Genomic DNA, 21,933 nt, shown 5'->3' on the forward strand with positions numbered 1-21,933 from the left:
AGTGATGCTTCAACAGCTGCTCAACAGTCCTGTGCTTCATGGTGTTTACTGAAGCTCCTGTTGAAAACCTGCAATTTTATCTTATAGATCCAGCATTTAAGTCTTTAATATAATTCACAAGAGGTCGTATCTGAGATGTGAAGCCTTCATCTATACTTTCATTCTCTTTGAGCAAGCAAAGCAATGATATTTTTCATTCTCACTGTTACAGGATCGCCAAGACGGCATTTTCTTCTCAGTCACAGCACAAAAAAGGCCAGATCTTTCCTCCAGCACCTCCACCGACAGCCTATTATGGAAAGGAAGCATCTGCCTTGCGCTCGCTGCTCATATTTGTGATTTGTGAGCTCCAAATCCTGGTTTACTTCCAGAACTGTGCTCAACTTGTATAAACAAGTGTTATGATTTGAGGAATCCACAACAATTTATTGTCATTTAGATAATTATTCTCTCACCCAATGACCCCTCCCTACCAGGAAGGGGAACTGGGAAAAAAACAAGGAATGCTGAGTGTTGAAATGCAAACAGATTTAATAGGACAAGACTGAATAGCTACCATTACTAATACCAAACAACCAGTATTGATCCTGATACCAATATAAACCAGACAAGGACTATACCCAGCCCATTCCACCAGCAGGAAGCTGCACTCCCAGCAGGGACAGCCAATGTGGGACACTGCGAGCGCTGCGGCTTCAGGAGGAAGGGAAGGGCTCAGGGCTCCGTCACCAGGGAGAGTTCTCTGGACCACCACTATCAAGGGAGAGTGAGAGAGAACTCCTCAGCAAAGTTTGTAATTTGTATTGAATGTGACATTCATGGTATGAAATAATCCTGTTGGCAGCTTGGGGCAAGTGCCTGGGTCTCGCTCCTCCTCGTCCCTGCACCTGGTGAGCTCGAAAACACTGAGACCTTGAAACGCCCACACCAGAGCTGGCTATAAAGTAAACATTTTCACCAATTCAGCCACTAGAGTCTTCTAAAAATGCAGTTTTCCCAAGCATTAGAAGATACTTTCCTGAAAAGTAAAATTACTGAAAGATAAATTAATCTTGTGTCACTCAAACCAGGACTACAAGAAGTACCAAGAGCAGCAGAGCTTGCCAAGTCTCCTTTCTACCTCATGCTTGAATTTTTTTCATCTTTATTGAGACAGGCATCCCAGCTGAGGCTTTTTTAACCGTCATTTTTCTGTGTGTATTCTCTGGTGTTTTTGTAAAGGATGTGAAGTTCCCAGTAGGCCTCAATGGCCTCGTCTTAATACAGTTACCCGCCCTGAACCTGCTCCTGACCCCGCTCGCGGGCTGATATCCCGGCCCGGCGTGTGGATGAGGGTTTAAACAGTCAGCCCTTGTCACCCTGGTGGCACCTGAGCCGCTGAGAAGCCGAATTCCCCCATCCTGAACCCATTTCTCCCGCCGCTCAGAGGCCGGCCCTGAGGGGACGCGCGCCTGCCGCTCGCACGCGGCCCCGCCCCGTTGCCATGACTCCGCGGGGAGGAGGGGGCGGGACCTCGGCGCCATGGCAACGGGGCGGGGCGCAGCTGGGTGCGAGGCCGGGGCGTCACGTGGCGCGGCGGCACGCGCCCCTTAACCCCCTCCCTCCCCTGAGGCGCGGCGGCACGTGCGCCACTCTAGGCGGACCCTTGAACCTTCCCGCTACCCGTAGGCGGGGAGGGAGGGGGGAGGTGCTGCCGGCCCGGCTGGGGCAGTGATGCTGATTGGCTAGAAGAGAGGCGGGAGGCGGGGTTTGGGCCGCGCAGGTGCAGTGGGGTGCGCAGCCCAGTCAGGAGGAGGAGGAGGCGGCGGCGGGCGCTGGTTTCCGTTGTTGGCGCGCGAGCGGTGGCGGTTGGGCGGTTGCGCGGTTGCGCGCGCGCAAGATGGTGAGAGGAGCACGCGCTGCCTGAGGGGACCGGGACAGGGCACTGGGGAGCCTGACCGTCCTCCACGGGCTCGGGGGGCAGGGTGTCCCCCGCTGAGGCGGGAGGGGCGGCCGGGCTCGGCGGGCCGGGGAGGAAGTTGCGAGGGGAGAGCAGGTGCCTTCGGAGCGGCGGGGGCGGGCAGGGCTCTCCTCAGGGCCGGCCGGTGCCCTTCGGGATGGGGGTGGAGGTGCCGCCGTGAGGAGCTCCGCTGGCCCGGCCCGTCCCACCTGTTGGCCCGCCGGGAAAAGCACCTTCTCGGTTGTTTTGTGCTGGGCGCTGGCAGCCTGCGGGGTGGGAGCGAAGAAACAGCTTTTCAAAAGGGAAATCATGACCCGTTGGGCAGGGGGCTGCATCGGCTTCTGAAAATCTTGGACGTATAACGTTGTTATCAACGGTGGCTGAGGTTAACCGGCAGCAACACCCCCCACTGCGCTGTTTGGCGGGTGCGCCTGCTATCCGTGCAGTCCTCCTCTCTCTTGGCTTGACTTTCTTTAGTTTTTATTCAGCCGAGCTTAGCCCCAGTAGCTGCTCTGAATCTGATGTCACCATGTGCTTTGCAGGCACAGCCTTTGGCTTCTTTTAAGGATTTATATTTGTGTGGCTGCACAGGTATGAACTGCTTACCCTGCAGTGTCTGCTGGAAGGTGTTAGGAAACTGCTGAGTCCCGAAGACTGGGAGAAATGCTTCCTTCAGAACAGAGCATTTGATACAGCATATAACTTCAACTTTAAAATGCATCCTTGATTTCTGTTGTGTGTGGTTTTTTTAAGTAGAGACCTCCTGAAATAGTGAGAGTGGCTTTTAATGATATTTGTGGATCAGAGGGAGCCAAGAACAATCTGTAAAGTTCAGGGGGAAACAAGCAAAATAATGAATCATAGAGTCATATGAAACAAGCAATATAGTGAGGACTGCACACACAGTGCTTGACCTGTCCTGTCGCAGCAGAGCCTGATTTCCTCTCCAGCTGTTAAAAGGAAGCAGAGGCACAAGACACTGTGCCAGAATTCCGTCAAGGTAGAATTCTTTTTAGGAGTAACAACAAACATAGGGTATTTCCAAGGAAGTGGGGAAGGAGAGACATTGCTCTGCTTTTTGAGGAAAATCTCACAAACAAGCCAGTGTTGAACAGGAGGAAGCAGAACTCAGAGTTTAAATAGTAAGCAGTGATTTGTCTCAATTAAACAGCTCTTTAGTAGAGTTTGTGGTAGGTAATCTTGCAGATATTTTTTATTTGCACATTTTTTTAAAAGAAGTCTTGAAATACAGTTTTGGCACAAAAGCCTTGACACCTTAGGAATTTAAAAATACAATAATGTGAATAAGCTGGAGATGTTAAATAACTCTTCTTTGTCTAGCTGCCATACATCTCTTAACTGTGGAAATAGAGGTTGTGTGTATAAAATGTTGCTCAGGAAATGGCAGTGGTTGGCTTGGTACAGTTTAAAAATTGCATGTGTAAGGGAAGATAACCTGCACAGTTGCTTGTGAAATAATCATTTCCTTCCCCATCTTCAGTGTGGTGACTAATATGTTATCTGGACATTTCTTCTGAAAACTTGGAGTTAGTGACATACAAGCACATGGGGGAAAAGTATGCATGCTTTTTGATTAAGATGTCTACGTGTGTATATCTCAACAGTTCAGTTAATGTTTTTGTGGATAAAAATAGGCAGTGACCCTTGATTACTGTCTGTGTTCTCCTGAAATGCTCATAGTAGCTCCTATTATTTTAAATGCTTAAATTACTATAGCCACTTTACTGCCACTCGAAGGGGCTTCCTTATTTCGGGACTTGTCTTGGCAAATGAACTGTTAGATTTGTTTACTTCTAGGACCTATGAGAATGATCCCATTTCAGGAATAGCTAATAAAACATTTCTGGTTAACTATGTGGCTTCACACAGTTAACACCGAGGAGGGATATTAAGACTGATAAGTGTTCTTTCATTTGTTTTAAAAACTGCTTTCATCCATGGTTTTTCTAGTTTATGAAAACTAGACAAGTTGCATGCAGTTCTACTCTAGTAGGGTTTATGCGTGCATATGCATGCCATGGGAATTTTTTCTGGTTTACTAGAAAGATTTATCTTTCCCTCCCCTCTGCCATTTCCTTTCTGTAGAGTGAATCTCTGGTGGTTTGTGATGTTGCTGAAGACCTGGTGGAGAAACTGAGAAAATTCCGGTTTCGTAAAGAAACCAACAATGCTGCCATTATAAGTAAGTTAAAAACATGTCTGACAAAAATCACAAGGTCTTGCAGAAAATCCTGTCTCCTCTTTTTCCTTCCCATGTAAAGTTGCTACTGTAACAGGTAAAATGTGAGCCAAGAGGCTGTTTCTTGTATGAACTTCAGTGCTTCCAATTCTGCCTGTAATTTTAACCATAAAGCAACACTGTTCTTACGATACAAAACTTCATCTACTCTTAGTAGAGTATTTGTACAAAATTGTGTCTGATTCGACCACTGCTTGTACAATAATAGTAAAAAATGTTGTCAAGGCACAGTCATTTTGACTTTGTAAATTTTGTACCCTTTGGGTAGGGAAGTTTGACATTTTGTCTTTGAAATTTGAGAAGAGTGTGTTGCAATGAACAGTCCTTAGACTATGCACTTCTCGTGACTTCAGTGATTTTGTGAAGTCATGAGTTGGACTGAAGAAGCAGAATGGAAGCTCAGGGAATATACTTGTGGGGGAATGTTAAAAAGCTTTGTGCACGCAATGTATAAATGCATTGAAAAAACATTGATCTACGTTTTATTTTGATTTATAGTGAAAATCGACAAGGATAAGCAGTTGGTGGTACTGGATGAGGAGCATGAGGTTTGTTAAATGAATTGTAAATAAGAGTATCTTCAGCCTGCAATGTATTGTTGTCTCTAAGGTACTGCCTTAGTTTCAAATTGTTATCAAACTCTTAATCTAATTTGGGTCATGAGCTTATTTAAATGCATGGTCACTCTGCATGTAAAGCACAGCACTATTAATAGTGGAGCTATGCAGAAGCAATTGAGTTGACTAATTAATTGTGCAAAAAAAGTTATTCTAAAGCTGTTATGATACAACTATGTAAAAAGCATCTTTGTCACCTGCTGGCTTTTTGAAGAGATTTCTGCTGTGTTTCCACGTAGATCTGCATATTTGCCTCTGAGCTGATCTGCCATCAATTAGGAGCTAGGATTGCTAATCCTCTGCAGACTCTAAATTTGATAGGTGGCATAATAAGGTCAGCCCAGCATGTAGTGTTTCTTAATGATACATAGGGCAAAATTAAATCCTTCCCAGGGATTTGAGCATTAACCGTAGCTCTTATTTCCTAGAATGTAGAAGTTAATGTAATATCTGCATAGAATGAGGACTTTTTTTTTTTTTTGCTCGCTCAAGGAGGAAGGAGTGACTTTTTCAAAAGCACCATTTATGTAGCTGATTTTAACAAATACTTGTTGGTCTGTGCTTGCTTACTTCTGTTTAGCACTAGAGTTAGAAAAGCATGGTAGCTGCCAGCATATCCAACTAGAGACCAAAATGTTTTCTAAACTCATTATGCCTAAAATAGGGATGATTATTCATGCTAACATTAATTCTGTGTTTAGTCATAGGAACCTATTAGTACACAAATCTTCCTAAACTGCTCTAGTAATTTGTGTGAGAGATTGTTATCAGTTCAACTGTAGATGTACATCTAACTTGCAGCTGTTTCACTGTTCCATTATTCTGCTTTAGTCTTCATAGTATACCTTCAGGTGCAAGATCATTTCTTCAAATATTGCTTGTGTTTAATGTTACCAGGGTATTTCTCCTGACGAACTAAAAGATGAGCTGCCTGAGAGACAACCTCGATATCCTTCTTGTGCTGCTGGCATTTGGTCTTACTCACTCCTGGAAGCTGTTCAAAATGTTCAGAGTCGGACTTCACCTTTTTAGGCCAAGACTTGCCTGTAGTGTGACTTTGCTGATATTTTATTTGTGAGATAACCTGGGGATCAGTTCTGATGATGCACTGAATGGTTGTCCCACTTGTTGAAACAATGACTGACACATTTAAGCCTTTCCTGAGATTTTTATTTCCTTTTAGACTATATAATTTTTGTGGAAGTAAAGCAAAGCCATGCTGCTGTTAATGTGAAGTAGTGAGTAAAATGTACCAGCTTTGTATGTGGCTAATTCTAAATATAGAAAAGTGCCTGTGTAACTTAGGATTTGGTTTGGTACTTTCTCAGCATGTGGCCCTTGGTATTTTGCCCCAGTTACTGATTGTAGGAGTGCTGTAGGTATGTGATCTAGGGAAGAATCCTTGTATTTAAAAAAAAAAAAAAGGAAAAAAAAAAGAGGGACAAGTAAATTATTCTTCACCTAGGTGAAATAAGAGGACTACTTAAGTTATAAGCGGAGAAAATATCTGCCTTCATTATTCTCAAAAGCTGGCTGGCACTATTCCACGTGCCATGCTGAATCTTTCCTTTCATGACCATAGTGCAGTAGGACGTTATGAATCACAAGTCCTAGCTAAAACTTGAGCTGAAATTCAGCAAAACACCTGAAACAATGAAGTGCTTAGTCTGCAAAGAAAGACTTTGGCTTTCATTAAGCCAGAAACACATTGGTGGGTGTGGGAAGTCTTTTTACAAAGCTGGAAGAGGAATATTTGTGATGAAAGGGTGATTTTTATGTCTCTGAGACAGCCCTCGCACACAGCTGTGGCAGAGGTTGGTAAAGACAGGCGGGGTCAGTTCTGAAAGTCAAATATGGAAGTGAAAACAGGAGAACAGCGAGACTACTTATCAAATGTAAAGCATCATCTAGAATGCAAGACTTATATGTGCCTGTGTCAGCCTCTGATAACTGAGGCCTATATCCTAACAAAATCATTGATTTCTTAGTTTCTTTAACCTCAGAAAAAACATTTATTGTGTATAGTTACAAGTATCAGCATGATGATGGAAGAGTTTCTTATCCATTGTGCTTTATCTTCTCCAGTCCAGTTGGTGAGTGAACACTGTGAATGGTAGCTACTGTGTGTTGTAAATGTTCTTTGCTGTGGAAGATAAAATGAGTGCTTAATGCTTGAATAGAGGTTCAGATGCTTAAGGCTGGATTTGGTTATGCCACTGCTGGAAGCACGGCACTGTAAAGCTATGGCGTTATCTGGAGACTGGCAGATGGAAATCGTTAGTGCATTAGCTCCATCTTCACCATCAGCTCATTACAAGTGTAGATGCGTTAATCTGCCCAGATCTCCCTAGTTGCTAAAGGTTTCCACTGCCTCTGGGGTTTACGTTTAGGGCACTTAGGAAGTATGGTAGAAGAGATTCTCTTTTCCATTTCTGAAGACTGAGCAGAAATGTTAGTTTCCTGCATAGCTCACCAAAAGGTGTCTTTCTAAATGAGCCTGCCCCCTATGGTGGTGTGTGTAGCAACACCCTTCTGTAAAGGAAAGGACTCTGGAGTGCTCTGCGTCTATTCATGTAGGTTTAACCTGTTTCCTGTCACTCTCTCCTCAAATCTTAGGGAAGCCTCAAAATATGACCAGACAAGGCCCAGGAAATGGGTGAGGAGAGGGCTGGAAGATGCCACCTCTGTTCCTAAGGGTTTCTGTTCAGTTCTGTCCATTTTGCTATTTGGATGTTAGTGACTGGGTGGGAAGAAACTCCTCTCCTTCTCAGAAGGGCGTGGGAACACCTATCTACCTACCCATGAAAGGAACAGGACTCTGTAAAAGGGTTAGGATGGGATTAGAGAGGAGGGTTTTCCAGGGGGCCTATGTACAATTGGCAGCAACAGAGGATGTCTCCAAACAGTGCTATGATGTGAAAGAGCTGTCACAACTATGGGTGAAAAAGAGGAAAAGAGGGTTCCATGACCCAGATCTGGGCAGGTGAAAGTGCTGGGTGAACAGACTATGTTCAAGGAGAAAGAGACTCTAATCTTGGGTCCTGCCAAGTTTATATAGAGCAATAGCTTCCTCTGCTTGTGTCACAGCAACCCTCAACATAAACACCTGCGCAGGGAACTGTGTAATTTTAATAGAAGCCAAATAAACTGCGGTTTGATTTCGACTTACAGAGGTGAATTGCTGCTGTGGATTCCACTGTGTTCTGAATTGTAGTAGGGTAGCTTGCTGGTATTACTGGATTATCCTCTAGAAGATAAACTGATTGCATTGTTTTACCCTTCATTACTCAGAAGTGGAATAACTAGGTAGGTAAAAGAGTTTAGCAACTAGCAAGAATCTTTGTATGAATGTTATGGGTGTTACTTTTCTTCTGAAGGATAGATGTTTTGTGAGTTAGAACAGCAGTTAAAATCTGCCTGGGAGACCTTGAAATGGCAAAGCAGGCAGACTTCATAGGGAAAGGGAGCTTAGGCAATGTTGTTTATGGGTGGTAAGATTTAAAAGTACACTCATCTAGAAAATTCTGAACTTAAGTTGCTTAACTTCTAAAGAAAAGCCTTTTTTCTTTCCCTTGAGGTTTTCTGTTTGAAAAATTTTTCTGCAACCTGAAGTTAGTGGTTAGACTTACACTGGAGTCAGAAACAATGAACCATTAGTTGGGCCTCTAAACAGCAGTTAACTTCAACTGTAACTGAAGTTCTTGGGACGGGGGGGAGGGGAGGGAGTCGTTTTGAGCTACCAATTGGGGGATTTGGGGAGAGATTCAGAGAAAAAACAATAAATTCAAACTGACTTGATTTGTTCTCAGTTTGACTGGGGCTCAAAGGCATATGCTATAAAGATCTGTGTAAATGTAACTAGGAAAGACATGGGAATCTTCCAGAAATAGCAAGAGGGCAAAGAATTGGATGTAGTGTAATCAGCACACTGCTGTAGTGGCGGGAGGTACTACTGCTTTGTTGGCTGCTGTGATTCAAGTTTGACTGCTGCAATGCTTGATGTTAGCTCTAAGCAGAAATGCAGGTACATCTTGAGACCACCAATTCAGCCTGTATTACTTCTGGAAATGTTTTTCAAGTACTAGATACGAAAGTAAGAGCAAGGATGATAATGTATATAAAGAAATAGGTCACTTTTCGGAATGGAGACTTTAGCTTTCAGTTTGGTTTCTTTAAAAAAAAAATCTTATTTTTAAAGTGTTGCAGTCAAAATAACTAAACAACCTCTCTTTTTTCCACACAACTACAGGATGTAAGCCTGAACAGCAGATGATGTATGCTGGAAGCAAGAATAAGCTTGTACAGACAGCTGAACTCACTAAGGTATAATTGACTAGTTGAAATAACTGTCTCCCCCCTTAAATGCGGATTGCAAAAGCTGTTTTGTGTCTTGCTTGAACCTATCGCAAGAAGGGTGTTATGAGACTTTGTAATTACAGTGAACAGATTCTGTTTTAGGAAGACTAAACAGAGGAGTATATGCAGGGCTATGTAGAGTTTTAGGGTACAGGAAGAACAGTGTTCTCTAAAACTAGAGATGTCCATCGGTAGACCATCTATCCAGATGGATGTCTTTACTTTGGGAAATGGATTTATTGATGGGAAGAATAGACTGAAGTCTTAGTACAGTGTGGTGCTGACTGGTTTTGCTGCATGGGGTTGTATGTTTGCAGAACATAGCCTTCAGAATAAATAACATGTGCCAAAGTGCTGAACAATTCTAAATCTTCCTCTGTTGGCCTCCTCCACTACTGAGACCAGAAGAAATCACTGCATTCAGTAGGCCTAGGTGTGTATATATATTTAAAAAAAAAAAATTGCTACCAAATTGTCATTTTGGAGATCTTTGAAATCTCTGCTTAATTGGCATCTAGAGTTACTAAAGTTTTAGAGTTAGTGTTCACTTCAGGTTTTTCATACAATGTGAAATGACCTCACCATTCCCTTTTGGTCTTCCTTATCCTGACTGAGTACTTTAACATTCCATTAAAAATGTATATTGGGGCAATAAGAGAACTGTGAACTTCTACCTCTTCTAGCTGTACCTTGTAAGAAAGACCTCTCTGTTTTAAATTAGGCATCAAGTTGACAGGAGTAAATAGGAAGGAAGCAGAAGATAAGATGGTGGAAGCAATCAGTACAGCCCCAAGAAATCTTCTGTTTGTTGAAACTGCATCTTAGAGGCCTGAGAACTTTAGCATCTTTGATAGAAAAGAATTCCATCAGGAGGAAGGCTGTTTTCAGTGAGTGAGAAGGAAGGCTTGAGGAGGAGGAGGTGAAAACCTGGGGACTAGCTGTATTGGAGTTAGTCTTACCTGTCAAGTGGGAGAAATTCAGTCTGAAAGGCTTTTGAATGAAAGCCGAGGAGTGAATATAGAGGGCCACGATCATTTTCCTTCTGACGGTGGAGAAGATAGCCTGTGTCCAGTTCAGGTTGCTTACTTGCCCTTCAAACGTGCTTTATTCTTGCTACTCACTGAGCCATGTTTCATTTTAGCTCATGCTGTGACTTCCTCCTGGTGTAATTTCTGCATGTGACTCAACCGAATCCTCTTATTTTTTCAGTCCTTTGAATGTTAGCTTGCCTTCTGTTAAGCTATTCTGTTCTTCTAACTGAATTTTGGGTTTTCCCCTTATTTTTTACCTAAAAAAAAAAAAAACACCACACCAATATTAGCTGATACTAGTGGATCACTGTCTGAGTACAAGAAGCAGTGTCCAGGCCCCACTCCAGCAGAGATGAGAAATGAGGAAGGAAAGACAGAAAACTTGAATTGTTTCCTGAAGAAGATTAAAATGGTAAAATGGCTGAGGACAGGACTAAATAGGAAGATCATTCCAAACAGCAGTTTCACTGAGAAGCTTGTTTTGAGTCTTACAAAATCTCCTCCATTCTGTTGGCTTGAGCATGCTTTTTGTGTCCATGTAATCCATACCATTTGAAGGGCAGATAACTGATTTAATGCTAACATGGCTTTATTTTTAGTGTTGTCAGAATAGTAACAGCAGTCTCCAGTTAAAATATTTTTCTTGTTTTCATTGCCTAGAAGGAGGCTTTGAAGGCGTGTGGATTTGTAAAATTTATTTACCTGATTCTTCTGAAGAGATGAACCATTTGTGGGCATCTCAAAGGCTCTAGTTAGCAATACAGATTTAACTTAGCCTCTCCTCAAGGGTATTAAAAAAAAAAAAAAAAGGGCAGCCCCCCCTCCTACCCCAGTTACTTGCCCATATATAATATAAAGAGTATATTGGTGTCTTTGGTCTTGTTTTCTCCTTCAAGGCTGTTAAAGCTTTACGACTTCCATAAAGCTTTGGGTTGGTGGTTTCTGGGGTTGTTTTGGAAGTTTTCTATTCGGAGGTGTCCCGGGCTTGTTTCTTACAGGGAAAACATTGTGGTACTGGATACTATAGATTTATTTCAGTTCAAAGAAGGAATAACTGTCTTGGGCTGAGCAAACTTCCTGAACTTTAGGCTTAATTCAGCCCAGAGGTTAAATTCATTTGTATCCTTCAAATAGACAATCTTGTTGCTGAGATACTGCATGTGAGATGGTGCCATTTCAGAGTAACTTTAAAATGTAGTACATGTGCTGTTCTCGCGTATTCTTAAAGGAGAAGAATGAAGTCTAGAAATAAGAGTTAAGGAATTCTTATTCAAGTTAGTAGTATTCCTTGCCACTTAGTCTTGAGTATTTTCCACTGATATTACTTTAGAATATTAAGCGATCCTTTCAAGAAAGCATATGAAAAGTCTAGGTTGGTCACTGATTTATTATGGCTCAACTTGTGTAGAAAGGTATTGATTGCATTGTATGCTTACTCCTTTCAAGTATCACCACCTCAAGAATTTGTACAATGCAATTTTGTTTAGGTATTTGAAATAAGAAATACAGAAGACTTAACTGAAGAATGGCTGCGTGAGAAACTGGGCTTCTTCCATTAAGAAAACCTCTGTAATAAGTATTTATGTACCATCCTGATAATACTGGAACCAGACATGAATACTTACATCTAAAAAATGCACTGTATTTACATCTGTCTCCTGCAGTATATCTCTTGTGCAAAGTTTGTGCAAAGAATAGCAGGTCTGTCTCCTTGAAGTAACCAATCTTTGCAGGTGTTTCCTTATTTGTACCTGTTAAAAGGGAATACTCCTCTGCAGGGACTCCTTTTGCACTCTTGTGACTAATATTTCTATAACTAAAATAGTTCAGTTCTGGATTTATAATTACCTACAAACGTAATTTGGAAGCTGATGCTAACTTTTTCTGAGCTACAAATGCATCCTTATGACATATACTAGCCATTTATATGCAGAAATTGTGTACTGTCACTTAATGTTTCAGACTTTTTGACTTAATGTCTTCTCAATTTTGAAAACTACTCCCTGGAAGCATTTAGTATTAAAAAGACAAAATCCTCGTACAGCAAATCCATCCATTTAACTTTCCATCAAGTCCACGTGAACTTTCTCAAATTCTTGGAACTAATTTTTATCATTCCAATAATTCCTCAGTTGACTGAGTCAATCTTACTAAATTTCAGGGCAAAGCTTTGACTGTCCAGTTCTCATGCTAACGTAGTCTTACAGGAACTAGGTGATAACTAAGGGCTGAATTACAACTCTGGTTACTCTTGTACCAGATGTCTTGCATTTATAACTTATTACACTGTTATGAAGTTTACCACTTTGCTCATTTCCTGTTATATGGACACCTGTTAATACTGTGTGCCTTTAATTTGTTAGCTTTAAAATGACTTGAGAATTTTACACTGCCACTTACAAATTTGGTAAAAACTTTGGTAAAGAATCCAAGTAACATTTTTTCCTAGTGCCTAGTGTTGCAGTTGACATCTATTTAAAAAAAAAAGCGAACCTCATTTTCTTTGAAATTCCAGTCATCTACTCCATTTGTAGGAGTCAGGAGGTTAAAGCTTTTCATAATAATGAATGATTTATATCTCTTTTGTTACAAAAGTTGGCCACATATAGCTTTTGAGTACTTTAATTACAGTCTCTAACTTTCTTAACGGCTTGTTGGTCAAAATTACATTCCAGATAAAGCTTTTGCATAAGTGATAATTTGATTTTGATTTACTTACGGTTCATCTCTTTGAAACAGCAAATATTCTAATGTGAAAATAGTATTTAACTTTTATAAATGACCAGTCTTTTTACAGGTCTGTTTTATATTGAATAGAGTAGTTGTCTGATATGGGACATGTTCAGCCTGTGCAGTGGCAAAAGGAGTACTCATGTGACAGTATCTCACTATCTTGCTCATGAGTGTTTGTTGTGCTGCTGAACAAGTATCTGCGTAAGAGCAGCTTCCTGTTGATAATGTACCTTAAAATACAGCTGCCCTAACAAATCTGTTCGGTGAGAAGGAATGCAGTGTTAAATTTGGAGGCCAGTATTTCATGCTGTGAAACCTTTGCTAAAAGAAGGTTTATTTTTCGTTTGCAAACATATGTTGTATTAGTGTTAAAACACTAATTCCTCTAAGATCACAAGGAATTCATTTGCAGAGGTCCTCAGTGTTGGAAATCTCATCTTAGTTTGATGTTACTATGCATTTATTTGTATATAAATCTGACTTGAGAGGAGCTTTTAAAAATACATGTTAGAATGATCCAATTAAATTGATCTTTCAGTGCAGGAAAGAAATGCTTGTAATTACAATTAAATTCCTGTGTATTGAACTGGAAAAACAATTTCATTTCCCTGGACAAAAAAATATTGATTATGAAACTGTTGCTTGACCGTTCTGTACTACAGATCAATAAAAACAATGTCTTTTGTGACAAACATTGTATAAATAAGACTTTGGCTTAAAGAATACTGTAATTCTAAGCATCAGTCTGGAAACAGCAAGAATCTTGTTTTGTTGGCATTGTGCTAAAGGTAAGACATGTCAAAGTACAGCATGTGTGAGATGGAAGCTGCCACTTGTAATGTTCATCTTGATTTGCAGTCGGGAAAACTGGATTAATAATCTTTGTCATTGTACTTTGTACACTGGTGGGCTGCCAGCATCCAACTGCTGCTTGCACAGGTCTTGACAGCAATAACTGTAAAAGGGGCCTGTCTCTCTCGGGAAGAGAAGGGAGGAGCTACTGCAGTCAAATGATTGAATTTGATTCTTCATCTCTGGATCAGTCCACCTTCTGCCGAGGAAATAATGCTACTTATGACTTTATCTTCAGTCTGAGTTCTTCTCGGTTCACTTCAGGTGTCCTTACTGCTTCCACTTAAGGACTTTCTGCCTTGGGTGCTGCCGCTCAAGTCCTGTAGAAAGCAAACAAATCCTGATGAGAGTATTAAAGCCCACTTTCTTGTGGAAGGTGATGTTGATGCTGTTCAGCCCACCAGTATTATTCTTCAAACAGTCTTGCTGGGAAACTGTACCTCCTTCCCCTTGCTGAGCTGTGGAAGCGAGGAAGCAGGTGCAGGTACTTGGAGAATAAGTGTGCAGAGGATGTTTGCTGTTCTGGGCTTGTTTGTGGTTTCCTTTTTAATGCAGTGTTTTGACACAAGTGTCTGCTGCTTACTGTCCTAGGCTCTTGAGATACAGGTAGTGCTAATACTTGATTAAACAAAGACATTAATTATGTCAGAATCTTTCCTGCACAGATATTTGTTTTTGTAACATACTTTTCCCACCTTATCTTTAGAACTTTATTTTCCGTACTGCTTTCTCCTTACGATCAGTGGGAGGCAGATGTGTCCGTGTTCAGAAAGCCAGTATGTTCTGACTGTGCTTTACTAGTGAGTTGCCCATCTGTAATCATACATTTGTCTTGAATTTCCAGATCTCTAAAGAGGGTTCAGACTAAAGGACAACATAAATTAACTAATGCCACCTATGGGAGCCTTTGTAGCTAAAGGTCTGAGAGTCAGCATTTTCCATTGTAAGCTCCTATTTTTCAGGAGTTAGTAAGTTGGCCATAAAATCCTTGGCCTGGACTTAAAGGTCTCTCAAAGGGAGTCTTCTGCCACAATTAATCTGGTTTGCTTTAAATATTGAATAGATGGCTGGGATACAGCTCTTGTAATCCTATTAATTGATGATAAGCTGAATTAAAGCATGAGTTTGCATGTCAGCCCATAAAATGAACTTGTACTATTTGAATATTTTTTAACAAAAAAAAATTAAACGCTGGTATTTGATGGTTTAAGTGTGTTTCTAGTATCCTGAATGCTGTTTTGATCTATTAAGGGAGGCAATAATGCGGGGTGTTGACACCTCTTCACTTCTCCAAAGGAGTATTTTATGCATTTGTACCAGGATTACATTTTTGTATCTTTAACTGTAAAATAGCTAGTCCAGAAACAATGTTAAACTGGTAACAGGGGTCTGAATCAAACATGCAAAAGCAAGGGAGTTCATTTCCTCGCTTTAGTGTGCTCAACAAAGAAATGTCATGCAACATGTTTTTTTGATACATCCATCTGGTAACTGTGAAATGGAGGTGTGATGGGATGTGAGAAGGGGCGCAGCGCAGTGCAACCCCTGCTTTTGTTACGTGATCCAGACTCTGTGACTTATGTACTGTGACAGGTCAGGGTTGGCACCAGTGCTGCAGGTGGTAAAAGGTCGAGAGGTTCACAGACAGTTTTGAGAATTTGGCAATTCCATGAAAAAAAATCAGTAACCAGTACAACTTCCATATGCTGTTTAGTCTCTGCTCGTTCACATTGCATGTTTACTTTAAACCAAATCTTTTTTTGCTAAGCATGGTGCTTGTATTGGTTTAAATAAAATGTTTAATTAAGAGGTTCTGTTGCCCTGTTTTAATTGCAAAGTAGCACATCTAGCATGGGTGTCTGACAGGGGAAAAGCTGTTAATACCAGGTATGACTTTTCTCAGCTTCGTGGAGTTTGCTTTGGACTTGTAGTGTGGTCTTCAATCTCGAATGTGTTCCCTCACTTGCTCTCCTACCTAAAATAATTCCTCTTTCCATCTGCTGTGAAGGCTGTCAGCAAGGGAGAGGAGAGGACAGCAGCTGGTGGAGTCCTGTGGGATAACTGCCATCCTCCTCCGCTGCTTTGCACCTTTGTGTCACAAAACTCAGTGTGAGTTGTGTGAGCTGCCAGACAGTGTGGGCGCTCGTTTTCATTCTGCAATGCCACTTAGACTTCCATGTGGCACCTCTCCCACAAGGTCACAGCTCCTGGTGTAACCTGGAGCTGTGAAATACAATATAGAGTGCAGGTGCCAACTGAACCGTGTTAGAGTAGTTGTCAAGGAGACCCCAAAGCTTGAAGGAGTCAAAGGAACTTAGTTGTACCTTTTCCTTCTTGTGGTTGTTGGCTTTTTGTAACTGCTGGAGAAGAGAGAATTTTTCTGGGACGTGAGAGGAAGCCCTTGGTGTTCCTCAAGAGCAGTCCTGAACATTCAGGTATGCAGGCATGTAGGTTCCTGCAGCTTAGCAAGGAAAAGGACTTGTAGTTCTCAAACTGTATCTCTGGGGGTCAACAGTCAATCTTGGAGAATTGGCAACCTCTCTCTGGGCTGTTGTGTAAAGTGTTGGACTGCCTTGATTTGTGCCGTGTTCAAGGCGTTGGGAGCTTTGGTTTCTAGCTGTGTTTCAATAAACACAAGAATCCTGAAGCACAAGGAGCCCTGGCATTAGCTTTTAATTTCTCCAATTAATACACATTTGTATCTGCCAGGACTCTATATTGAAAGGTCAAACACGAGGCTGAGAAATCACATACCTCAATTTTTCTATTAGCACTCAATTTTCATTTTGTGGAAAAATGAAGGAAAATGGTGAAATTCTAGACAGTGAATATTCTCTGATAGCAGTTAGGACACTGCTGGCATGTAAAACTGTATTTCTGTCTGTGTAAACTTGGCCATCGTTGCCTTCCCAGTTCTTGCAGGCATTCTTCCATATCTGCTGTTCCTTTTGGTGATACTAAGATTATGTGATCTTGCGGGGGTACCAGACTGTCCGCTGCAATGTGTATATGCAGGATCTTGTACGGCCTCACCTTGACTAGGCTCTGTGTCTTTTCTTTAATGCGCCCATAAAGTGAAGGAGATTATTTTAATACATTTACTTAGATGTAGTTAATCAGTGCGGTCTGTCTTGTCACACCCCAGGGGGATTGTCTCTTCTGGAGTGTTCTGTCATGTTTCTTTCTTTCAGGGACCGTAAACATACTGTTGCTTAACCTCATTCACCTTTGGTGATAAGTGAGACATCTCATACAGAACACGATGGAGCTCGGCTGAAACTCCCCTGACAGTTCCAGCAGTTCCTCAGTGGGAGGCAGAAGGGAGAAGAGAGCAATTATCAGCCAGAAAGACTTTGAATGCAGAACAGATGTGAACACTGGGAAAACAGCGTGACTGTCTTTCACAGCAAATTTACTACTGCAATGGGGAAGTCCCATCAAGGCTTTTTGAAAGGCACACTGTTAACCGTTCCTGCTGTTACGTGCCACGGCAGGCAGCTAGTAGCATGAACGCAGCTTCTCTTCCCTCCTCTGCAGTACTGAGCTTGACAATTAATATGATGCACCCTTGAAATCCCCATGCCAAACAGCATCTGTTGTCGTCACCTCTTTTCTGCACAAAATGGGAAGACAGCAGAAGAAAATGGGGCAGAAAATATTCAGTTGAAAGGGAAAGGGGCACCAGCCATCCTACATCTTCGCTAAGGCCTTAGAGGGCAGAAGTAGAGCAGAAAGTTAGGGGTCAGTGCCCTTACTGAGCTGAACAAGAAACGAGAGATTTAGTATTTCTTCAAAGTAATGTCTAATTTTAAATATCTGCTGTTGGAAAATACTGCGGGATAATTGGAAGTAGATTGTGCCCGCCTTGCTCACAAATGCAGTCTGCCTGTCCATCTGCTCTGACAGCAACAAATCCTGGATTGATTTGCGAATGTGATTAATTCAGCTAGGACGACTGGATCAAGGGATCAGCTAGAGATAATATTTATACCCTACCTCCAACTGTGAATGTGCAATTGTTTGGTTCAGAAGTACAAAAAAAATTGTATAGCTGTATTACTGGAAGAATAGAAAAATAGAGGCCTCCACTCAGTAGCCCTGTTTTCCTTGGATGGCCCCGTTCCAAGGTCTGTAAGTGCAGTCTAACATAACGTTTTCTCTGTGAGGTGAAGCAGCGCTCTTCTCATTTTACAGAGAGCTGCTGCATCTTTATTCCCTATGTAGATGCTACTATTGCTCTCCTTGCTGCAGTTTAGTCCTAAGATGTTGGAGCTGCTGGCTCTATGACCCTGTCCACGTAGTCTGGAGAGGCAGATGAGGGCAGTGAGCAGCCAGCCTTCCTGGTGCCTGAGGTTGCTGATGGCAGAACTAGTGCTGATCTAGAGCCAGTGTGGGGCAGGACTTCAATCTTAAGAACAACCAGGGCGGTTGTTCTTGAGCCTTGAGCTGATTTGATAATACGGCTATAGCTGGAGAGATCAAAAGCAAGGTTTGTAATGGAATTTAGATGTAGATGAACCCTTTTGAAATCCTACTTGGTGAGATTTCAGTGTGTAAATACACGTTGGGCCTGTAGATGCCCTACTCAAGGCCGCAAGGGATGTCTGTGAGAGAACAGGGAGACCAAAGTCTCTCCTATGTCCTATGCTGACTCTTTTTCTCCCTCCCAAATTTTCAAGTGTGCTGTAGATCTGCTGGGGGCTGCAAGAGCTGCTTGGGGGAAGCATGAGGTTGTGATAACCGGGCTTTTGATGAGACACTGGGCCCTGAATAGCTTATTTGTTTTGATAAAAAGCAGAAGTTGCCTGTATCTCCCCTCCTTTTGGGCAAAAACAATAATTATGTTACAGCTGGTGGAAGAATGAATGCCTCAATTTGTCCCTGTGAGTAGCTGCCCTGACTCTGCCTTGAGGCAGTCTTCCCACCATATCCAGCAGTGACCAGGTTTCTGCTAAAACAATTAGCAGTGAAATAATTAACAAGGGAGACTTTTTTAGGTGTTGTCATTCAGTACCGGAGTTAACACCATCTTAAATTGCTAACACTATGGTTTCAGCTTCTGTTTATTCAGGATGATATTGCTGCACTTTGGATCAGAATTTAAAATTATTCTTTGAAGAGCTAAGGACTAGGCGTGACGTTTTCGGAGTCATCACCGTTACAGTTAGGCTAATGCAGAGTGTTTTGGAAAATCCCCCTCTCCCTTTGTTAATGAGCGGATGAATCCTGAAACACATCATAAAATAGTTCTTGAAAAAACAATTATTGGTCCCTTTGCCTGTTACACGCTGATATTATGCCATGGGCTCAGAATTCTATGGAGAGCCATTAACAGGAGCTCTACACAGCAAGAGAAAAACAAACCTTGTTATTAAAAGGACAGGTTGAGTATTCAGTATTTAGCCTATTAAAAGAAAACTGTTGCCATCTGACGGTAAATGTTGGAGGGATTGAGGCCACGAGTGGATTCCATAATGAGATGTGGTGAGATGTCTGGCAGCGTCTGTGTTTTGCAATTGAGTTTTAAATGTGATTCTTGTTTCTCTTGAGACTTACTTTCATGTGCAAAGGAATTTATAACATTAATTTGTTTACGTGGTCGCATACGTAATGGTAAAAGTCTAAACAGGGATTCTAAAGATGAGCTAATTAGCGCAACAGGAAAGGATGTTTGCCGATTTGGAAAGGAAGTTGGTGCACTCGCAAGTCCAGGGATCTTTTCATCCCACTGATCAAAGATTGAGCAGCGAACCGACATCCTCCACCCTGATGTCTGTTAGCGCGTAAATGAGCTAAGTGGGTGGGGGAGATTGTGTGCTTTTGCTGGTTTTGACGTGTATTTAAAAGCTGCACAGAAAGGTGACCTCTGCTAAATGATATTGGAGAGTCTCTTCTAAACTGCAGAGAAATATTCACATTTTCCTCTCCTGAAAACCCGGTAAGCGAAGTCTTTATTGCAGTCAGCAGGATTTTTATTACCGCATTCAACAGTATTCGATTTCTTCCTTGATATCTATAACTGAAATGACTTTTTCCAGGGATATTATTTTTAATGTTGAAGAATGTGGTTAACCCGTGCATTTCTACCATGATAATTCAGAGAAATCGCTCTGTAATCTTCCCTCCCAGCTCTCTGACAAAGCACTGTTGTCATGATCTTCCAGAGTCTCCTTTCTTCAGCTAAATCTTCCTTATGAACAGACTGCAGTACGCTGAATTATGACTGATTATACGACTGTTTTCCGATAAGAACAAATACTTGAGAAGGATTTAAGATGAAGTGAACAGACACTGCCATTTTCCCTTGGGATTCCAATCAGGATTAAGCTGGATGAGTCCAGGCTAAAAGGAAAGTGCATTAAAAGCTGTAGGCCATCTCCAGATCGCCGCTGTGTCCTCCTTGCATTGTTTACAGTGTTTAATCAGGGGAGGTTCTGAGAAGGTCCTCAGTTGTTTGATTTCAGATCCCAAATAAATGAATGAAATGAGAATTGATTAGACCCTTTTCTACATTTCTAAATTTCTACCCTAATTTCCTTTTGTGTTATCTTAAAAAGACAATCTGTAATACAAGAAATCCTTGAACGAGCAAATCTTTGTTGTGCAAGATTACAGCTGCCTTCCGCTTTTCCTGGCAAGATAATTGCAGCTGAATGACATGCAAGCATCAGAGGTAATAAAACGTATTCCTTGAGGCAGAACCAGTATTAATTGCAAATGCAAGTATGTGGCTGACACACCTTTTTATTTCTGGTATGACATGTCCTGTTGCACAATGTTCTGTTGTACAGGAGCACAGAATATAATTAGCAACATAGCAACACCGTTGCTTACGTGGGTGTAGGACAGACCATTTGTTTCCCTGTTCTTTCTTAGTGTTTCAGCTAATACGGATCACGCATGCCAATCCAAACCCATCAGCATCCGTGCTGGGATGTGCCGGGAAGGAACTCTTCCTGCTGCAGTGGCCTGTGGTGCTGCTGACAGCACTGCGGTGGCCAACAGACACTTCGCATAATCCTGTGTAGAGTCCTCAGTGCACATTTATGTGTCTTGAAGCACAAATCCCCATGTTCCGGGTGAGCCTGGGGGCTCGGAGTGGGTCTTGCAAGGAGCCAGATCTCCTTCATCAACAATATTAGTAGATTTGGTGCCAAAGCATCTGTAATTCTGCAGGGCTTTGCCTCGCCAGGGAGGCTCTAGGCGTAACAGTTGAAGCAGTGATGGTCACTTGTTATGGATCGAGGAACCCACAACAATTTATTGTCGTTTAGACAATTATCTCTCACCTGATGACCCCTCCCCACACAAGAAGGGGAATTGGGAAAAAAACAAGGAAACCCAAGGGCTGAAATACAAACAGATTCAATATGGTAAGACTAAATAGTTAATAATACTAAAGAACCCATATTGATCCCGATACCAACACAGAATACAGGACCGTACCAGCCCATTCCACCAGCAGGGAGCTGCACTCCCAGCAGGGACAGCCAATGTGGGACACTGCGAGCGCTGCGGCTTCAGGGGGAAGGGAAGGGCTCAGGGCTCCGGCACCGGGGAGAGGAGTTCTCTGGACCACCGCTATCAAGGGAGAGAGAGAGAGAACTCCTCAGCAAAGTTTGTAATTTGTACTGAATGTGACATTCATGGTATGAAATAATCCTGTTGGCAGCTTGGGGCAAGTGCCTGGGTCTCGCTCCTCCTCGTCCCTGCACCTGGTGAGCTCGAAAACACTGAGACCTTGAAACCCCCCCACCAGAGCTGGCTATAAAGTAAATATTTTCATAAATTCAGCCACTAGAGTCTTCTAAAAATACAGTTTTCCCAAGCATTTTAAGAGACCTTATTGAAAAGTAAAATCACTGAAAGAGGAATTAATCCTGTGGTGCTCAAACCAGGATGTCGCTGTATCTGGGTGCCTTTTGAAGGAAATCTACCTCAAATGGGTCAAACTGCTGGTTTCCACATTGCGGTCGAAAACCAGCATTTCCCAGTCCCAAGGTCTAAGGGTGTCTTATGTTCTTACTTTCCAATTAATATTCACACAGGTTAATTTTTAAATCTGTTTTCTGGATTTCACATTGAAGTTTGACTGGTCATAATGACACTGCAGGGGATTTATAGGAGTAGTATGGGAACGAGACG

At 42.0% G+C, this 21,933-nt stretch overlaps 1 protein-coding gene across 3 annotated transcripts; it reads left to right on the forward strand.

The window, feature by feature from the left end:
* Positions 1–1,759: 1,759 nt before the first annotated feature.
* On the forward strand, positions 1,760–20,277 carry GMFB (glia maturation factor beta). Of its 3 annotated transcripts, none has more exons than XM_074583518.1 (7): positions 1,760–1,882; positions 4,046–4,142; positions 4,698–4,747; positions 5,714–5,763; positions 6,827–6,909; positions 9,066–9,139; positions 19,953–20,277. In XM_074583518.1, the coding sequence occupies exons 1-7, from the start codon at positions 1,880–1,882 to the stop codon at positions 19,983–19,985; spliced, it is 390 nt and encodes a 129-aa protein (XP_074439619.1). In that variant the 5' UTR covers positions 1,760–1,879; the 3' UTR covers positions 19,986–20,277. The 3 variants fall into 3 exon arrangements, with proteins under 3 accessions (XP_074439619.1, XP_074439621.1, XP_074439618.1); XM_074583520.1 differs by lacking the exon at positions 19,953–20,277 and adding an exon at positions 16,980–17,067; XM_074583517.1 differs by lacking the exon at positions 19,953–20,277 and adding an exon at positions 11,691–15,597.
* The last annotated feature ends 1,656 nt before the right edge of the window (positions 20,278–21,933 follow it).

This window comes from Larus michahellis, chromosome 4, assembly GCF_964199755.1.
Source record: "Larus michahellis chromosome 4, bLarMic1.1, whole genome shotgun sequence".
NCBI lineage: Eukaryota > Metazoa > Chordata > Aves > Charadriiformes > Laridae > Larus > Larus michahellis.

Bases quoted from the DNA above. Each gene is read 5' to 3' on its own strand.
- GMFB (XM_074583517.1), top strand. The intron at 6,910-9,065 runs GTGAGTGAACAC...ACACAACTACAG, and splicing joins TATCTTCTCCAGTCCAGTTG to GATGTAAGCCTGAACAGCAG. The intron at 9,140-11,690 runs GTATAATTGACT...AATTTTGTTTAG, and splicing joins AGACAGCTGAACTCACTAAG to GTATTTGAAATAAGAAATAC.